The 20,928-nt window shown below is 38.1% G+C and overlaps 1 protein-coding gene across 3 annotated transcripts in view; it reads right to left on the reverse strand.

Annotated features, from left to right (window-relative positions):
* TTN (titin) overlaps positions 1-20,928 on the reverse strand; it is a 253,359-nt gene that overhangs the window by 55,838 nt on the left and 176,593 nt on the right. For all 3 annotated transcript variants that reach the window (XM_061454518.1, XM_061454513.1, XM_061454512.1), the window contains 34 exons: positions 20,213-20,512; positions 19,824-20,120; positions 19,440-19,724; positions 19,057-19,350; positions 18,367-18,666; positions 17,952-18,260; positions 17,669-17,859; positions 16,799-17,228; positions 15,982-16,290; positions 15,426-15,574; positions 15,302-15,334; positions 15,063-15,192; positions 14,668-14,967; positions 14,263-14,580; positions 13,877-14,173; positions 13,477-13,776; positions 12,472-12,786; positions 12,222-12,370; positions 9,984-10,134; positions 9,611-9,892; positions 9,227-9,529; positions 8,838-9,140; positions 8,445-8,726; positions 7,684-7,983; positions 7,286-7,588; positions 6,875-7,183; positions 6,512-6,793; positions 5,982-6,281; positions 5,541-5,834; positions 2,482-5,448; positions 2,058-2,378; positions 1,659-1,943; positions 1,184-1,483; positions 542-844 (listed from right to left, as the gene is read on the reverse strand). In XM_061454518.1, coding sequence (XP_061310502.1) covers positions 542-844; positions 1,184-1,483; positions 1,659-1,943; positions 2,058-2,378; positions 2,482-5,448; positions 5,541-5,834; positions 5,982-6,281; positions 6,512-6,793; positions 6,875-7,183; positions 7,286-7,588; positions 7,684-7,983; positions 8,445-8,726; positions 8,838-9,140; positions 9,227-9,529; positions 9,611-9,892; positions 9,984-10,134; positions 12,222-12,370; positions 12,472-12,786; positions 13,477-13,776; positions 13,877-14,173; positions 14,263-14,580; positions 14,668-14,967; positions 15,063-15,192; positions 15,302-15,334; positions 15,426-15,574; positions 15,982-16,290; positions 16,799-17,228; positions 17,669-17,859; positions 17,952-18,260; positions 18,367-18,666; positions 19,057-19,350; positions 19,440-19,724; positions 19,824-20,120; positions 20,213-20,512 — 11,991 coding nt within the window. The remainder of the gene's footprint in view (positions 1-541; positions 845-1,183; positions 1,484-1,658; positions 1,944-2,057; positions 2,379-2,481; positions 5,449-5,540; positions 5,835-5,981; positions 6,282-6,511; positions 6,794-6,874; positions 7,184-7,285; positions 7,589-7,683; positions 7,984-8,444; positions 8,727-8,837; positions 9,141-9,226; positions 9,530-9,610; positions 9,893-9,983; positions 10,135-12,221; positions 12,371-12,471; positions 12,787-13,476; positions 13,777-13,876; positions 14,174-14,262; positions 14,581-14,667; positions 14,968-15,062; positions 15,193-15,301; positions 15,335-15,425; positions 15,575-15,981; positions 16,291-16,798; positions 17,229-17,668; positions 17,860-17,951; positions 18,261-18,366; positions 18,667-19,056; positions 19,351-19,439; positions 19,725-19,823; positions 20,121-20,212; positions 20,513-20,928) is intronic.

Here is a 20,928-nt window from a genome sequence, read left to right on the forward strand (position 1 = left end):
TAGTTTTCATTGTCTTTTGCTCCTGTACTTTCCTCTTTCATTGTCACAAATAAAGTAGGTTCTTCTTATCTGCCCCTTACCCCTACATCTTTCTCTGCTTCAGATACCCTGACACCTTAATTAGGCCAACTTGTCGTCCCTGCCTTTTGCTTTACATTCTCAACCAACTCTACAATATAAACTACTTGTTTTCTCTTAAAACAGGTCCCACTTTTGGCCCCATTTATGTCTCAAGCTACCATTTGGACACTTTTCCTCCTTCATTTTAAGTTTATTAAAGACCTTTTTTATTTGTCCTTAGTTTCTGTCTTCTGGTTCCAACTGAAACAATACCTATAAAATTCTCTAATAATTCTCAATTAGTGCTCAACTCTCATCCTTTCTAATTTGTTAAAATATTCAATACAGTTAAACATAATACTCCAGATGAGTTCATAGAGCATGTGTCTTTCTGGGACTCATTCAATGAACTAGAATTCTTCCTCATTTCATTAGTAAAGCAGAATATTGCAACACAGATAGTATTTAGATTGTTACTTACTGAGTTGTTCTTTGATTTCAAATATTCCTTCAGTTTCTCTAGGCAAACCTACTCCTACTGCATTTCTAGCCGCCACTCTAAACTTGTATTTCTTTCCCTCTTTCAGACCAGCTACAACAATGGAGAGATCTTTAACAACTGAATATTCCGTCCAGCGATCTGCTGGTTGGTCATCTTCTTTGTAGCTAACAATGTACCCATCAACTTTAGAGCCTCCATCACGCAGTGGTGGCAGCCAGCCTAAAGTAGCACTATTCCTCGTGACTTCAGTAACTTCAAGTTTTCGTGGTGGATCAGGTTCACCTTTAAGGGGAAAAAACAACAACAAACAAAAACAAAAAATGAAACACATTAAACATTGAATTTCTGAGATTTTCTGACTCTTGAATATTTGTTGAATTATTGGACATTACCTGTGCTAACTCAACAAGGACAATATGGCAAAGAACAAAATTCTTAATAATTAGAAAGGTATTATATTCATAGATTTTATTACTTGAAAGAAACTGACACAGAAATATTCATGTTTATCACTGAGTAGTTAGTGGCATTGTCCAATTTAGAAACACCAACTTTCAAAAAATTACAAAATCTTACTAAAATTAGAAAGAAAATACAAAATGTGCATAAAGGCATACTTACTTAGCGGATCTGATGCTAGAACTGGTTTTGGTATGTCACTTGGAACACCTTCCCCATATTCATTTACTGCTGTTACTCTAAAGTAATATTCATTTCCAGGTACAAGGTTAGCTATTTGGAAACTAGTTTTCTTCAGTTCTGCAGTGACTGTTCCCCAGGTCTTCCTGTCAGCCTCACGTTTCTGCAGGATGTAATGAGTCACTGGGCTACCACCGTCATTCTCTGGAGGTGCCCATGAAAGATGACATGACATCTTTGTGACATCTGAAACCTTGAAGTCCAACACAGGTCCAGGAGTATCTGTAAAGAAATTTCAATTTATGCTAGTCTTTTCTTTAATAAGCTATAATTAAAGGGGACTAACAGCTTCCTATACACGGCAGTTAGTGTTAGCTGACTGGGGTCATAAAAATTCTTGCAATAAATATTTAATATAGTTAAAAAATTGTCTAGCAATATTTCTTTCATTACTTACCCAGGACTCTGACATTCACAAATACAGCCTTTTCTCCAGCTGCATTAACAAGTGTCAATGAATATTTGCCTGAGTCATCACGTGTTGAATTAGGAATGACACAGAAGGCCATAGTGTCAACCAGATCAACTTGTCCTTTTCTGATAACGTTATCGATACCCATTCTCCTCCAGGTGACTTTTGGTGCTGGGCGACCCCTAACAATGGCAAAAAGTCTAATAGGGCATCCTGCCCTGACTGTGACTAACTTTCTCATGCTTGCATCCAACTCAATCTCAGGAGGTTCTGAAAGAAAAAATTAAAGGAATAAAAATGCAAAGTTTATCACATGAAATAAAATAAAATCAGAGCAAATAAAGTTTGTACGTCAATACTCATAAAGAGAACGGGAAAACTCACCAAGTATTTCTTTGGGAGACACAGCTTCTTTCAGTTCAGCTGGTCGGCCAAGACCAACCTGGTTTTGAGCAGAAACTCTGAACTCGTACAATTGGTTTTCATCCAGGCTGGTGGCTGTAAATTCTGTGTGAATAACTTGGGCAGCAACATTGCATCGTTTCCATCCTGCTTCAGGATCAGCACCCTCAACTTTTGGTCTAATTTCTACAACATATCCAATAATTGGAGCACCACCATCATACACTGGTTTTCCCCAGCCAAGAGTTATTGAACTCTTTGTGCTATCAACCACTCTCAGGTTTGTGGGAGGACCAGGTGGTTCTGAAAGACAATAAAAATTACAAGTAATAACACAGTTGTGCAATTTAGCAATCTGTTATGTTAACATTAAAACAAAATACAGTAGAATACAATAGTATGATACCTATTGGGTCTTTTGCTACTACAGGTCTTGATGGCAAGCTTGGTTCTCCAAGTCCAACTTCATTTTCGGCACTGACACGGAATTGATATTCATGACCAGGGATGAGATTAGTAACCTTCTTGCGTCTCTCTGGGATTGCAGTCTTAGTAACAGGAACCCATCTCAGTGATCGTTTCTCTTTCTTCTCTAAAATGTATCCTGTAATTGATTTGCCACCATCATACTCTGGTGGATTCCAAACTACAGTCATCTCTTCTTTGCTAACTCTTGTGACGTCTGGAGGGTCAGGGCGACCAGGTCTATCATATTTTGTTTTTGCAATAATTGGGTTTGTTTCTGTTGGTGGACCAGTGCCCATTTTATTCTCTGCACGAACTCTAAATATATATTCATTACCTTCAATAAGCCGTGTCACATTCGCATAGTTTGTTAAAACAGAGGAAGAGTATGTAGACCAAACCATACGCTTGCTTTCACATTTTTCCAGGATATAGTTCTGTATTTCACAACCACCATCATCTTCTGGAGGGTCCCAAGTAACAGTACATCTATCACTTGAAATGTCAGTGACTTTCAAGTTTCTTACAGGACCTGGTTTATCCAAGACAATAACAGTAGCGTATGCTACGAAACTACCAGCTGTGTTAGTTGCAGTGATCACATATTTCCCACCATCACTACGCCTTGATTTTGTGAGAACAAATTTAGATGTGTCAGAAGTTGTTTCAATGCTGACTCTTGGAGATCTAGTTAGATCTGTGGCATCTTTGTCTTTTGTCCATACAACTTCAGGCTGTGGTTTTCCTCTGACTCCAGCCTCAATTCTAATTGTGTCACCTGCTTTTACAGTTAGCACACCGCTTAACTTTAAGTCTAGAACTGGTTTCTGCAGATCTTCTTTCACAACAACTTCACCTGTTTTTACCCAGTTACTTTCACCTGCCTCGTTCTTGGTTTGAACTCTGAATTCGTAAATCTTATTTTCAATACATTTATCTACCATGTAGTGTGTTTCCTTAATGCTGCCTTTGTGAACCCTTTCCCATTCATCTGAATCTTTCAGTTTTCTCTCAACATGATAACTTAAATTGGGACTGCCACCATCATAATCTGGCCTTCTCCATTTCAGATAAACAAATGTCTTTCCTTTCTCTGCAATGTGAAGATTTTCTGGTTCTCCAGGCTTGTCAATAGGATTGATGGCAAGGATAGGAGTCTTGGTCTCAATGGAAGGACCTGGACCTATTTTGTTTTCTGCACAAACCCTAAAGAAGTATTCACGGTTCTCTATCAGGTTTGCCTTTATTAATCGCTTAGTGATATCAGAGGATACAATTGACCACCCCCTCTGGTTTGGTTGACGGCACTCTACTATGTAATTTGTAATTTCAGAGCCACCATTATCCACTGGACTCTCCCAAGCGATCATACAAGAATCTTTTGTGACATAGCTTATTTTCAGGTTCTGACATGGTCCAGGTCTGTCAAGCACATTAACAACAGCAAAAGCTTGAGCATGTCCACAGCTGTTCTTAGCTGCTATTATATATTTGCCATGATCAGATCTTTTGGCTTCTTTCACTTGTAGTTCAACATTAGGTAGATCTTGGAGTATCTCAACACGTTTTTCTTGAACTAATATTTTGCCATCTTTAGACCATGTTATGTCAGGATCTGGCCTGCCTTTTACTTTACCAGTAATACGGATTGTTTGGCCTACTCGAACAGTAATTATATCTCGACAGGTCACATCTAGGCTTACTTCTGGAGGAGAAAGAATATCCTTTGCAAGTACAGTTTCTGCCAGTTCTCTTGGTTCTCCCTCTCCCACAATGTTGACAGCTTTTATTCGGAATTTATATTCATTTCCTTCTATTAACCCAGGTACTCTGAAAGCACATTGTCTAATGAGTTCATCTTTATTGATCCTATTCCACTGAGTAGTTCCAGTCTTCTGACATTCCACAATGTATCCCAGGATCGGGCTGCCACCATCTTTGAGGGGCTTTGTCCACACAAGATCAGCTGTTTCTTTGGTTTTGTCTTTTAGTTTTGGATTAATAGGTGGTCCAGGAGGAGTGATAGGACGTGAGGCTTTTATTGGATCAGAGCTTGGAGATGGTTTGCTTAAGCCCACCATATTTTCTGCAAAAACTCTGAATTCATACGTGTTGCCTTCAAAAAGACCAGTGACTCTGTATTTCATATCAAGTATTGGTGCCTTATTGACACGCACCCATTTACCAGATGCTTCCCGACGTTCAAGTATATAACCAGTTATTGGAGTTCCACCATCGGATTTTGGTAGGGTCCAAGACACTGTTGCAGCATTTTCTGTAATATCATAAACAGTTGGTTTACCAGGTGGGGATGGTGGATCAAACATATGTTTAGCAACTGTTGGTTCTGAATCAAGGGGTGCACCAATGCCTATCTTATTTTCTGCCCGGACACGGAAAATATATTCACAGCCTTTCTGCAGTCGTGGAATCTTAATTTTTGTGTGACTTGTTCCAGAGCTAACCACTCCCCAAGTTTCTTTCTTTGATTGACGCTTCTCAACAATATAATTTATTATAGGACTCCCACCATCATCTTTAGGAGGGCGCCAAGAAATAACCATATGTTCTGGTGTTACTTCAAGAATATTAACAGGACCAGTTGGTGGGCCAGGAACATCCAAAACTGTAAGATGTAGAGCAACAGTTTTGCTGCCAGCTGCATTAGATACTGTGAGTAGATACTCTCCTGTATCTTTCCTTATACAGTCTTTGATGGTAAGTACAGTCGAATAATTGTCAGTCTCAATCCTGTATCTGCCATCTGGTTTAATTTCAATGCCATCAGTAACCCATTTTGCAGTGGGAACTGGCACACCTCTCATAATCGCAGGAAGTCTTACTGTGGTGCCAGCTTTAACAACAAGACCTTCAATTAATTTCACATCTAGGTCCACAGATGGAGGTACTGAAATTGGAGAAAAATAGAAATTACCTTTTCAGGGGAAATGCTTAAAGAGAGAAATAATCAGTGAAACAACATGCATAACTAAAAATTACCCAATTTTTCTTGACACTCTATTGGTATAGTTGTATCTGGAAGGCTAAGACCAACAATATTCTGAGCTTTCACACGGAATTTGTATATTTTTCCTTTTTGTAGGCCTGTAACAACACAGTCTAGCATAGGGACTGTCTGGAACTTTGTCCACTCATCTGCACCATCTTCTTGATATTCCACCAAATATCCAGTTATCTCAGCACCACCATCACGATCTGGTTTATTCCAAACAAGGGAAACTTCAGTTTTGTCAACATCTACATGATGCAGATTCTTTGGTGGCCCTGGAGGATCTTTTAAATGGCAAAAAAGAAATGGTTACTAGGATGGCTAATCTATGATAGCAGTGTGCTACATTCACATTAGTACCAACAAGATAATCTCAAAAATTACCAAGAATAATATGAACAAACCAAATCATATAATTGAAGAACACTTACGCAGTGGATCTATAGCTTTAATAGGCTTGAGCGTTTCCACATATGGACCTCTACCATACTGATTCTCAGCTGCAACTCGGAAGACATACTGAGTGCCTTCCATCAGATATTTAGCCAAGTGACTACGTTTCTTGGAGGATGATGAGATGGCTACCCATTGTGCAGAAGCTACATCTTTCCTTTCCACCACATAGTTGGTAATGACAGAGCCACCATCATCTTCTGGTTCCATCCATGTGAGATAGCAAGAATCGCTTCTAACTTCACTGACTTGCAGATTTCTGGGTGGACCAGGCTTATCTAATATTGACAAAAATCGAATTCATTATTTATTTGATAACCAAAACATTTTTTTACAAAACTTAGTAAATGTCAAGAGAAATTAATATATATCATGCAATTTTTAGTCCTTTTTCTACTGTGTATTTTTATAACTCAGTTTATTGATATTTTCCAGAAACTAATTTATTTCTGAATCTCTAATTATAGAATGAAAACATGCATTATAAAAGGAATATCAAAAAGATTACCTAAGACCACAACTTTTACTGAAACTGTCTTTGAACCAGCTGGATTTTCAACTGTCAAGGAGTAAATTCCACCATCTTCATGGACAGTGTTACGAATTTCAAGCTTACTGCCAACTCCTGTAACCTCAATATCAGCTTTGGGTGAGACCTCATGATCCTCTTTCTTCCATGTGACTTTTGGGAATGGAACACCTTTAATAACAGCACTAAGCCTCAGGGTATCTCCAGCTTTTACATGCTGTTCTCGGGCCATGTTAGCATCAAGTATCAGCTCAGGAGGTTCTGGAATCAAAATGATATGGTTTTAGAAAATGAAGAAAAAATCTCTTCTTAGGTAAACTTATCTGAATTTATTAAACTCACCAAGTCTGTCCTTTACTTCTACTGGATCAGGAACATAGGCTGGTTCAGATTCACCTGCTGCATTGACTGCCTTGACCCTGAATTTATAGGTCAAACCCTCAGTAAGGCCAGTGACTTTGTATTTTGTTTCAGGACAAGAATCTGCTGTAAGATTAGCCTTTTTCCATTCCTCATCTCCAACCTTCTGATATTCAACAAGGTAGCCAATTATCTTGCCATTACCATCATGACGTGGAGGTTGCCAAGATAAATCAACTGAATTTTTAGTTTTATCTACTGCTTCCGGATTAATGGGTGGACTTGGCTTTGCTGTTACAAAAAGAAAAAACAAAATAAGGAAAAGAAATAAAATTATTTTCTTGCTAAAGAGTGCATTAAAATTTCAATGAGAAATTATGTGTAATACTTTACCGATTGGATCTCTAGCAAAAATTGGTTTTGATGGTGGACTAGGATCACCAACACCAATTTCATTTTCTGCTGAAACACGGAATTCATACTGACAGCCTTCAAGGAGGTCAGGTACTTTGAACTGAGTACCGGGGAAAATTGGGTCTTTGGTAACTCTAACCCATCTTGGAGCCATTGTTTCCTTCTTTTCTACAATATAGTTTGTTATTGGCTTGCCTCCATCATACGGTTTATTCCAAACCACTACTGCAGAGTCTTTGGTAACATCCTTAATGATTGGTTGCTCAGGTGCATCAGGAACACCTGGAGAAAAAAAAAAGGAAAAAAAGTATTTTATGAGCTCTACAAAAAGAGTACAGATTAAAGTATCAAAGTAAGAATGCAAATGAATAACATACGGAAACGGTCCTTGGCTTTCATCTCATCAGAGATGAGAGGATCACTTATGCCGTAAAGATTTTCAGCATAAATTCTTATTTGATATTCTCTTCCTTCAAGCAGCTTCGGAATTTTGCATGTGGTCTTTACTGTGGCTGAGGTAACTGGCATCCACAAATCTCTGTGTGTATCCTTCTTCTCAATAATGTAATTTGTAATTTCACTGCCTCCATCATCTAATGGAGGTTTCCAGGAAACTATCATGTGATCTTTATGAACTTCATTGAATATAACTGGGCCTACTGGAGGTGATGGACGATCTGTTTAAGTAAAAAAAAAAAGCATACACGTGCTATTATATGAACTTCACATGAGACATAGATTAAACAGTGTTGATATAGTAAATATATTATGAAAGTAGAAACATGGCATCACAGTTTTAATAAGGAATCAACACCTCAAAACTATTCCTCTTTAATACGTGTTTGACTTACTGGACTTAATTCCGTAATGCTTATGAAGTATTTGGTGATTCACATTTTCTACAGTGTTGACATTCTGTAAATGCTTGTAAAGACATTAAACTGTTCATGCTGAATAACTTAATTCAGAGTTAATTATGTACTCTAAATTAATAAATAGTATTTCAGTATAAATGAGAATGTAGTAAATAATATTATTGTAATAAAGAACACATTTTAATATTCATATTTTATATAGTTCAGTGAATTCTAATCACTACTACAAATCATGGACATTACCATTGTTCAGTAAAACCTACCAACAACATTAACTTGACAAAATCCTTTTCTTGATCCTGTGCTGTTCTCCACAGTAACACAGTATTTGCCTGAGTCTTCACGGACAGATTTTACTATCCCCAGGCAAAGAGTTGTAGGAGTTGTCTTGATCTTTGTACGGTCATCTTCTTTTACAACAATATCATCCTTTAGCCAAGTAACCTTTGGTGTGGGCTTGCCTGAGTAACGTCCAGTCAGGCTGAAAGCTTCACCAACCCTAACAATAAGCTTGTCTCTGAAGTCAAGGTCAAGTGATGGAGGAGCTGAAAGATGATATTAAAAACACAATGACCACAAATGTCAGCAATATTAGTAAGAAAAATTAAGGAATCGGTAATCACTGTTTTAGAAAGAAATGTGACGATGATACATACCAATTTCATCCTTGCAGGTGATTGGTTTTGTGCAAAATGATGGTTTGCCTTGCCCCACAATATTGCAAGCACTCACACGATACTCATAGGTGTCACCCTCTTTCAAGCCTTCTACAGTGTATTTCCTATCAAGCATTTTCTCCTTTGTAACTTTGTGGAATTTCTCTTTTCCAATGAGACGGCTCTCTAGAACATACATGGTGATTTCTGAGCCTCCATCATATTTTGGAGGATTCCAAGTTAATGTAACAGAGTTCTTGGTAACTGCTTTTACTTCCAGGTCTTCTGGACGGTCAGGAACAGCTGTGGACAACAGGAAAATACAGTAAATACATTTTTCTGCATATTCATTTCATATGACAGTAATCCAAATCTGAAAATATACTTACTTATAGGAGATCTAATAACAATTTCTTTGGTAGTCTCTGTGAATGGACCCATGCCAATTATATTCTCTGCTGCAATTCGGAAAAAGTAAGCTTTCCCTTCAGTGAGTCCCTGAACAGTAGCATTTTGTCTTGTAACTGTGTAGCTTACTGGAGTCCAAGCTCTATGGTCAGATTCACGTTTTTCAATTATATAGTTGGTAATAGGAGAACCACCATCATCTTCTGGAGTAAACCATGTCAATTTGCAAGAGTCATTGGTCAGGTTCTCAGTAAGGAATGGCATTCCAACTGGGCCTGGCACATCTGAAAGTAAAGAAGTATATAAGCACAGGTGCTGAATGTCATGAAAGTTTACTTGCTCACAAGGATGAAGTTGCTATTTACCTAGCACATCAACAATAATAGTCTTCTTCCGCTCACCACCGGCATTTTTAGCAAGTAAAGTGTATAGACCCTGATGGCTCCTCTTGCAGTTCTTGATAACCAAAGAAGAACTAATAGCTGTCTCTTCAATTTTGGCTTCTTCTGGTAAAGCTTGGTCATCCCTACTCCAGGTCACTGTTGGAGTTGGTTTTCCTGAGACATATGCTATGATTCGAATTACTCCTCCAGCATGAACAACAATTCTGTCCCTGACACTTGCATCCAAATTAATATCAGGAGCCACTGTGGGAGGTGAACAAAGAAAATTTAATGAATTTTTTTTTCCCCACTTTCACTTAGAGGTACTGAAAATATAAATGTAAATGATAAATACCAATTCTGTCCTTCATTTCGATAATGTCTGTAACTTCTCCAGGCTCTCCAATGCCAGCAGCATTCACTGCTCTAACTCTAAATTTGTAAAAACATCCTTCTTTTAATCCTGCCACAACGAACTTTGTTCCTCTAATTTCTTTATCTTTTACCTGGAAAAAAAATATTATACTATCAGCTAAAATCAAGGTATCATCAATTTCTTTGTGATGTTTGAAGCAAATCTTAGACCAGAAGTTGGTTCAGATTTACAAGCACAACACAGTCTTAAGCATATGTAGATCTAGCTCACACAGAGTTCTTCAGAATCTGTGTACAGAAATGCAGGACATAGGCACACAAGCTAATCTGAAGATCCACCTTCCTGATAATTCTAACAGACAAGGATGTTATAACACAATAGTCCATGGACTCAGAATAATTACATGTAATTTTGGACAAATAAAGTCATGTAGATGGCAGTGGAAAAAAATAAATCTTTAATCCTTTTAAACCCAATAAAAAGTCTGTTTACCTGGAAATAGTGCAGCAAATTTAGGTATTACTTAAGATGCACCCAAATGTTTATGGCAATAAAAAAGTAGCCAAGGTACGAATCAGTTAAATTTTAAGTAATGCAGAGGAATCAACAAGGAGGGGGGCTTTGCTGGAGGGGCTGGTGGAGAATGTGAAGCTGAAGGGCATCCTTGGCTGCAGTGACCATACAGTTTGAGATTCTTAGGGTGGCAAGGAGGGTGCACAGTAAGATGGACTTCAGGAGAGTGGACTTTGGCCTCTTTAGGGTTCTGCTTGGTGGACTTCCATGGGATAAAACCCTGGAGGGAAGAGGAGGCCAGGAAAACTGCATAATATTCAAGGATCACATCCTCCAAGCTCAGGTGGGCTTGAGAGGTGGGCCAGCACAAACCTCATGAAGTTCAACAAGGCCAAGGGCAAGGTCCTACACCTGGGTTGGAGCAACCGCAAGCACAACTACAGGGTGCGTGGAGGTTAGATTGAGAGCAGCCCTCAGGAGGATTTGGGGGTGTTGATTGATGAGGTCATCATGAGCCAGCAGTGTGTGCTTGGAAGCCCAGAAAGCCAGCTGTAGGCTGGGATGCATTAAAAGGAGTATGGCCAGCAGGTCAAGGGAGAGGATTCTCCCCCTTTACTCTGCTCTGGTGAGACCCAACTTGCAGTACTGTGTTCAGCTCTGGGGCCCCCAACACAAGGGGACTATGGATCTGCTCAAACAAGTCCAGAGGAGGACCATGAAGATGATCAGAGGGCTGGAGCACCTCTCTTATGAAGACAGGCTGAGAGTTGGGCTTGTTCAGCCTGGAGAAGAGAAGGCCCCAAGGAGACCTTAAAACAGCCATACAATACCTAAAGGAGGCCTACAAGAAATCTGAAGAGGGACATTTTACAAGGGCATGTAGTGATAGGACAAGGGATAATGCCTTTAAACTGAAAGAGGGTAGATTTAGATTAGACACTAAGAAAAAATTCTTTACTATGAGGGTGGTAAGGCAGTGGAACAGGTTGCCCAGAGAAGCTGGAAAACTGGTTGTGTTTAAGGCCAAGTTGGATGAGGTTTTGAGCTACCTGGTCTAGTGGAAGATGACCCTGTCTGTGGCAGGGGGATTGGAACTAGATGATCTTTAATGTCCCTTCCAACCCAGACCATTCTGTGATTCTATGATTATTAAAAAAAAAAACCCAAACAGTAGTACATTATTGAAAAAATATTTCAGTAATGAACTATTTAAAAAAAAAAAAAAATATCAGTTCCTGACCATGGTGGGGGATTTGTTACTAGATGATCTTTAAGATCCCTTCTAACCCAACCATTCTATGATTCTACTTTCACTGAAAATATAGGGACATAGTAATTGCAAATGATTTGGTACAGTCTGATACCAGTGAGACTTACTTTTGTGTCAGTTCTCACTTGGTCTTGTCTTCTGTTCTTCTACCACAATTACCTACATCTTTACATAGAAATTTAATTTTTTTCTTTTTTTTTTTTTTTGCAGTTTAGGGAACTGCAAAATTAACTTGATGTTGTGGAGGGGGATTTACTGACTTTTACAGTTGGTCTTATGTTTTAAACATATGAAGATAATTATGGTGCAAAAATATGAATTTTTAAAAAATAACTTGCATAGTGAACATATGTAAAAAATATATTTTTGAGAGATTTATTTTGATAGACTCACAGAGAAAATAAATGCAGATACCACAATATTCTTCTACCTACCCGTTCCCATTCTTCCTTTCCTTCCTCTTTATACTCAACAATGTAGCCAGTGACCCTGGAACCACCATCCTTTAGTGGTGGAGACCATTCCAAATCCACAGAAGACTTTGTCCAATCAGTAACTTTTGGAATAGGAGGGCCAGGCGGGGCTGAAAAATATCATCATACATCATCATTACAGCATAACAATATGTTCTATGCCCTTATCTGAATATTTTCACATTCAAAAATAGGAATCTAGAATACTTACCAATAGGATCTCTAGCAACTGCTGGATCAGACGGCATGCTTGGTGGACCAACACCAGCTGCATTGATAGCTGAAACACGGAACTGATATTCTGAGCCTTCAATAAGACCTGTAACTTTGTATGAAACTCCTAGTGTCATAGGTTTGATAGGATCACGATTAACCCTGGTCCATCTCTTTCCACTAGTCTCTTTGCGCTCCAACCAGTAACCAGTAATAGGAGAGCCACCATCGTGTTCTGGTTCTTCCCAGTTTACAGTCATTGAGTCACGTGTTATACTGCTTACTGTTGGCTTGTCACAAGGTCCAGGAACAGCTGGGTGAAAAAAATGACACACAGCTTGTAAAAAACCACTAAAGAAACACAGAGATAGCTAGAATGCAAAGAAGAGCTATGCACTTACATGGTCACAGTTGCATTAGGCAGTTACCTATCTGCATGAGACACCAGCCCTCCCACCTTCCCATCCCTGTTCAGGTGCATATACTTCTGTGAAACGTAAAATACCTTCCCTTCAAATTACAATTGTAAAAAACTTGTTTATTTCGCCTTACTGGATCTATCTAATTTCACTGCCCAGCCTAACCTTGGATGTTTTAAGAATGATTTTCTAGTGAAAACCTAGTATTTCTCCTACATCAGAGCTATTCTGCCTAAATTATCTTTCAAAACTGAAGGCAGGAAATTGACTTTTCCTGACCTAACATGTCAAAAATGTCTCAAACAAAACAGAATGACCTGAATCTTATCAGATAAATCCTTATTCATACATTAAAACCTTAAAAAAGCTTGAGTTTGCATTTTAATATATAACACTGAGGGAAAAAATTGGTTTTAAGTACTACATGTGCCTTTAAGAACTAACTACTGATGCTAAAACTCTTCAAGATAGTCTAGAAAACCTATTTACATGAAGAGAGAAAAGTAGTAGTGATATTTAACAGATGCTGTACACATACCAGCAAAAAAAACACTGACATAATTCGGACGTGTATTTGTACTTACTGAAAAGGTTTCGTGCTGTTTCTGGTTCACTATCCAAAGGTTCTCCAATACCATATTTGTTTTGCGCCATAATGCGGAACACATATTCATGGCCTTCCATCAACTTGGGAACAGTGAATATGCATTCCTTAGGCTCATTAGTAACAGGTACCCATGTCTTCCTATTTGCTTCTTTTTTCTCTATAACATAGTTTGTAATCTTAGAACCACCATCATCTAATGGAGGAAGCCATGATATTGTCATTTTATCAGCCAAAATTGATTCAAATTTAATAGGTCCCACTGGAGGTCCAGGACGGCCTAAAAGACACAATTTATAAAGAAGAATTAATTAAAATGCTATTAAGTAACACATGAATGGTATAAATTGATGCAGTACATTAGAGTTCTTGATACCTACCCAGAACGTTTAGTCTCATCTCCTTTGAAGCAGTTCCCAGATTATTTACAGCTGTTATAGTATATAAGCCTGTATCATTCCTGCGAGACTGTTGAATTAATAAAGTGCAGCTATCTTCACCAACAATCTTGTTGACATGTTGATCATACATCACTGGTGTTTTGTCATCTGGTTTCTTTGGAGAAGCTTTTAGCCATGTTAATGTGGGGAAGGGTACACCCTTTATCTTGGCCACAATGTTGACATCTGTTCCTTCTTCAACCTCCATGAATTCTTTGAGTTCAATAGATGGTGGGCCTACAGAAAATATTGAAAAAATTAACATACAAAAATACTTCTTAATTTTAAAATGGAATTCATATTTGGTGGTATCAGTTAGTACTTACAAGTCTGGTCTTTGACAACAAGTGGGCCAACAGTGGCTGAAGGCCTACTAGGACCTGCTATATTTACAGCTTTGACTCTGAATTCATATTCTCCACCTTCGACAAGATCCTCAACAGTAAATTTTGTTTCTTCCACGTCACGTCTGTTGCATTGCTTCCAAGTCTCCTTCACTTCTCCCGTACGATCCCAGCGGAGACATTCAACATTATAATGTGTAACAGGAGCCCCACCATCATTCTTTGGTGGTTTCCATGTCAAACTCACTGTGTTCTTGGTTACAAGGCCAATCTTTAGTTTAATAGGTGGATCAGGAGGATCTGCACAAACAAAACAGAAATGTGAATAAATCCACCGTACAGTACCATCTGACTTTAAAGAATTTGTTTGACTTTGATTTTACTTACGGATTGGATCCCTGGCTGTGGTCCGTTGAATGGTTTCTGCAGGAGGGCCAACACCAAAACGGTTTTCTGCACGCACCCGGAAGAAATACTCTTGGCCAGATATGAGATCAGGTACAACAAAGGAAGTACTTCCACAGTTTGCATTGACTTTAGTCCAGGCCTTCCCATCAATAGTTCTTTTCTCTATAACATAGCCTCTGATTCTATCTCCACCATCATCATCTGGCATCTTCCATGAAAGTTTACAACTACCTCTTGTGATATCACTTACTTTTAGGTCTTTTGGTGGGCCTGGGACATCTGTTAAGACAAAAGCACAACAATTTTACATAAGCACATAGAAAAATAAAGACTAAAATCTAGTATCCAAATACTTCAATGTCTGTAAGACGTACCAAGCACATTGACTCTGACATGCACAGTTTTTTGTCCTGCTTTGTTCTTTGCTGTAATACTGTATCGTCCAGAATGACTTCTGTTGCACTCAGGGATGATAATCGCTGAACGTGTTTCAGTTGCTTCCACCTGTGCATTATAGAAAAAGAAGTAACAGATCCACTTTAAATACTTCTGTTCAAAAAATGCAACACTATGTTATAAAATGCAACGATATTACAAAAAATATTTGCTTTACCTGAGCTTCTTCAGGTATATTATGACCACCCTCCTATAAACAAAACAAAATGATGTAAATATGAAAGGTGATAGGTTTAAATGTCTAGAAACACATGTAGAAAGAAGCTTTTTCTTTTACTAACCTTTGCTATTGTCTTTGCTTTTCCTTCAAACTCCCAAAATGTTTTTGGAACTGGACGACCCTTGATAACAGCTGGGATTTTAATTGTTGTGCCAGCACGACAAGAGAGAAAATCCTGTGCTCCAATATCAAGGAAGATTTCTGGTTCCTCTGCAAAAATATTTAAATATACAAATTTTAAGAGGTACTGAAAGTAAGTTTTTGTCAGCACTGATCTAAAACCCCACATAAATATGCAGAATGCAGGACTAGGAAAGAAAAGTTCAGTGTGTGAAAAGGAATCTGGGAAATGGATGAATAGAAAAATTTGTTGTAGTCATTTCTTCATAAAATACACATTATTTCCTCAGTATGACCGAGGTGCTCATCAGTTTTCTAATGGATCCTGCCCTGGTAATGGTCATCATGACACTTTCAAAAATGTTTGTCAATCTTTTGTTACATTTTTGCATAATTGCTCTGTTTTGACTTTAGCTTGGTTGGTAACCTGCTTGGACATTCACAGCAGTAGGTGGCATTTAGGTGTAAATACGTAAATTAATTCCCAGAACACATACCTAGAATATCTTGGACAGGTATTTCTGATGTTGCAGGACTTGGTTCTGATTCTCCAGCAGCATTTACAGCTTTCACCCTAAATCGATATTTTCTGAGCTCTTTCAAGTTGGGAATAACACATTCACAAGTAGGAAAGAGTTTGTCTCCTTCATTCACCTTCTTCCAGTCAGAACTACCTTCATCTTGCATTTCAACAATATATCCTTTTATAGGACTGCCACCATCCTTTTGTGGAGGCTTCCATGCAAGAGCTACAGATGATTTGGTTTTATCTTTGATCTCTGGGCAAGATGGTGGACCAGGAACAACTTGTAAAACAAGAGCAAGTAAATATTACCTGAGAGTTAGTGTCTGCATACATTTTTTCTGAGTATTTTCTAGAAGAATGCAAATATTTTCACTTTCTTTTGCCATGCATAGTGTATAATCACAGAACATGCACACTAATTACATATAATACATTATTAAGGGATACTTAAGGTTACAAGGCATAAAAATTGAACTCTTCAGGAATAAAGAAAAACAATAATATAAAAATCTGATTCTGAACTCAGGTTCATTTGGTAGTGTTTGCACTGGTGTAATCACAATTTAAGGTTCTTAAAAGAGGTAAAAAAATAAATTAAAGCTAATTATTTTCAAAATGCTGACAAACAGCAAATCAGAAAACTACTTTTTGAGTCAATATATTCTTTTTGGCTTAATGAAAACAAAGCATTGGATTAATTGTATTAAATTCAATAGAAATTATAGCAGCACATTATGGTTCCAGTGTGATATAGTCTTTTAAAACAGTCACACAAATTATGTACTTACATATGGGATCTGCTGCTAAAGCAGGATCTGATGGTTCACTGGGAGGACCAATTCCAGCAAGATTTTCAGCCATAACTCTAAACTGGTATTCAACACCTTCAGCCAAACGAAGCACATTGTACTGTAGACCTTTTACTGATGGCTTTGTTACTGGAGCCCTGTTAACACGTGACCAGTAGACACCTCCCACCTCTCTTTTCTCCAACCAATAGCCAGTTATTGGGCTGCCACCATCATTCAAAGGAGGCTCCCAAGTCACCAGCATTGATGATCTGGTGCGATCTAAAATTTTTGGCTTGCCAGGGGGTCCAGGAAGGCCATAGGGATCCTTAATAACAACTTTTTCTGAGAGGCATTCATCACTTATTCCGTATTTGTTTACAGCCTGGACTCTAAATTGATATTTTTCATTTGTTGCAAGATTCCATACCTGAAAGTAAGATTTAAATCAATACTTGGCTACTTTCAGAATAAACTTAAATAAATTTGATGTTACACAGCAGTTTTCACTTTAAATTATGTCTTGGAATCTTAGTGACATACCTACGCTTCTGTACTACACAGCTGTATATAATGCCCTAGGGATATTACTATTTCACACGCATGAGACCAAACTTTAAAAGTATTTTGGTTTTGCAGTTGGTAAAGCTACAGATAATGCTGAAAAATGGAGAGGAAGATGTCTTCTGAATTAACCTGAGATTAAGTAGCAAAAGAGAACTTTTTTTTTTTTTTGTCACATGAGGAAAACACACAGACATAGATGCACAACATTCATCCAATGATTCTGGAGTCTAAATGGAGCATGAGTGCATTACTGTTATTTTTTATGCATACTAAAGTATGTAATAAAGATATTTTATAAATTACCCCAAATCTTCTGTCAACAACACTTTTGGAGACTTCTTCCCACTCGGCTTTCTTCCTACTAGCATCACGTTTCTCAATAATGTAATGAGTAATTTCACTACCACCATTATCAAGAGGTGCATCCCATGTTAAATAGCATGAGTCTGCTTTAATATCAGAAACAGCAAGATTTCTTGGTGGAGAAGGACGATCTGTATGAAAGTAACAGAGCATAGAATCACATTAAGAAAAAGACAAAAGAATTCTATTAGCTGTCATTTTTTAAATAATGTTGCATCCTTACCATACACTTCAACATGCACATTGCGAAATGCAGTGCCAAGACGATTGGAAGCTCTCACAGTGTAAGTGCCTTTATCAGCCCTCACTGCTGCAGGCAGGATAAGTTCAGTTTTTGCCTCACTTCTAGATACTTCTTCCTTGGTTATCTTAAGTGCATCAGATGTCTGGTCAATTAAAACTTCATTCTTGTCCCATTCAATCTTTGGCATTGGCAGACCTGTCACATCAGCAGGAATATTAACTGGTTCTCCTGCCTTCACTTTGATAGTATCTCCTCTCACAGCCAAGCGTAATGTAACACTTGGAGGTACTGAAAACAAGAAGAAAAATGGCAGATTAAAGGTCGAGATAAAACAGAGAAATTGCCTTGCAGTGTTCTGGAGGTATTTGTATGGATTTCTTTAAAGCAGGTATACCTTCATCATCTTGTATAACTACATTGAGAGGCAATGATGGTTCACTTTCTCCAATAGCATTGACAGCTTTGACACGGAATTCATACATATGAAGTTCGTCAAGTTTATCAACAAGAAGAGATGTTGTTGGACAGAGCCTTGCATTAACTCTTTCATAGTCTTTAGAATCATGTCTCCTCTTTTCAACAATATATCCTAAGACTGGACTGCCACCATCACTACGTGGAGGTTTCCAATCAAGTGTAATGCTTGACTTTGTTCTCTCTGTGTACATAAACCTCTCAGGTGCTGTTGGAGGACCTATTAACATGGAAAAATTATAATGAAAGAAACATTTAAAAATCAGAGAATTTATAATCACACAAATACAGTATCTCTGGCTTTTTAAAGCCATAGCTTTTGTACGCAAAATATGTGAGTATGGTTAGGGGTAAAGTTTCTCATGTATGTGGATAAAAAGGTAACAAATACTGTCTCAGTAGATATCAGTATTTTGTTACATAAAGAACCATAGTAGTTTCACAGAACCGACTCAGGGATTGGACTGAAGTCATTAATCTAAGGCAGATGCTTCAACCAGTAGAAAAGTAAATACACTTTCTAGATAGAAAGGAATCCACAAAATAATAATGGTTTTTTAACCTACAATTAAAAATTGTTTAAAAACCCCCATAAAATTAGTCATCTTACCTAATGGATCAACTGCGAGAATAGGTCCTATTTCAACAGGTGGACCAGTACCAAACTTATTCTTGGCACTAACACGGAATTTATATTCTTGCCCTTCAACTAAACCTGTTATATCACATTTAGATCTCTCTGTGTCTACAGCTAGTCTCCATGTATGCATTTTGGCATCCTTCCGCTCAACAATAAAGCCAGTGATATCACTGCCACCATCATCTTCAGGATCAGACCAGTTCAGCAAACACATCTTTCTGTTTGTGACCACTGGCTTTAGGTCAAGGACTGGCCCAGGAACATCTGAAAAACAAAATCAAACAAGTAGGATAAAGCCCAAAGGTTGTCTCACCCGGAGAAATGCTCAGTTGATCAATTTTTTTTTTTCTTACCAAATACTTCTACTCTGGTTCCTGCAGATTTGGAGCCACTGCTATTGGTAGCAGTAATTACGTATCTTCCATGGTCTTTTCTTAATGCATTCTTAATGGTTAATTCAGATTTTGTGCCGACATTTTCAATAACAACTCGATCTTTGTCTAATTCACCCTCTTCCATAGCCCATACAATGGTGGGAGTAGGACGTCCTGTCACAGTAGCAGGAATTTTAATAGTTTGTCCAGCCATGACCTGAATACCTGCTTTGACAGAAACATCCAGCTCAACTGTGGGAGGCTCTGCAGAAAAGAGAGAAACAGTTCATTAGTTCAAAGGAGAGATTCAAAAAGACTTTTTAAGCAGTTGGATATTTCTTGAAACTAGTACAATTGCAATACCTTTAGGTTCTGCAACTGTTGTGGGTTCGGTTTCACCAGGGGGTCCTTCACCAGCTGCATTAAGTGCAGTAACACGAAGTTTATAGTCTGCACCTTCTCTGACTTCTTTAACAGTATACTGTCGGACCTTAATGGGTTTCTCTGTGCAACGTGACCACTCGTTTACTCCCACCAGTTGTTTATATACATGGTAACCGGTGATATCTCCACCACCATTATACGCAGGAGGCTCCCATTCTAACTCAATAGAAGTTGAGCTTGTATCAGCAACCCTTGGAACTGGTGGACCAGGTGGCACTATAAATAAATAGGTGCAAATCAAAGTTAAAGGTTTAAGGTGGGTCCTGCTCTGTCTCCTGTCTGCTATTAGCTTCTGCTAAGCTACTTACTTATTGGGTCCTGTGCAGTTTTTGGATCTGACGGGGGACTAAATTTCCCAGGACCAGCTGCATTTTCAGCACATACTCTAAAGATGTAGGTTAAACCTTCCAACAGTCCGTCAACTTTTATTTCCAGAGCGTTCACAAGGCTCCTGTTGACCCGAGCCCAATGAGTACTATTAATTTCACGTTTTTCAATCCAATATCCTATGATTGGGCTGCCATTGTCTTTTGGTTCATTCCATTTAACCAACATACTGTTGCTGGTAACATCCTCCACATCAGGCTTATTAGGTGGGTCTGGTGGAGCTGAAAAAAAAGAATTGTAATTTTGTCACCATTCTTGTCTTTCTCAGAGCTTACTCAAAGCTAAGAGAGAACTAAGATATGAGAAATTACTAATTTTAAGTAATTCATAGTTCTTCTACTCTCTTTCTCAGGAACTTTGATTTCTAACTGCAATCAGTGATCAATAGTTCTCTCTTTTTGTAAGAATATTAGTTTACTGAACATAGAGAATGTCACTATTCAAATGTCAGGGTTTTAAGTTTTAAGAACGTGATTGCCACTTATTCCCTTACCATTGAAATTAGATTGTTTTCAATATTTCCCTTTATTTCAATGGTTTAAAATATGCAATAAATAATAATTATATTGCTAAAACTTCATGTGGGAAACATTCACATAGATGAAGCTGAGTATTCTAAGAGTCTGCGTAGTTTTAC

This window comes from Pezoporus flaviventris, unplaced genomic scaffold, assembly GCF_033815535.1.
Source record: "Pezoporus flaviventris isolate CSIRO_AGI_PZ_B2104156 unplaced genomic scaffold, CSIRO_AGI_Pfla_v1 ptg000001l, whole genome shotgun sequence".
Classification (NCBI taxonomy): Eukaryota; Metazoa; Chordata; class Aves; order Psittaciformes; family Psittacidae; genus Pezoporus; species Pezoporus flaviventris.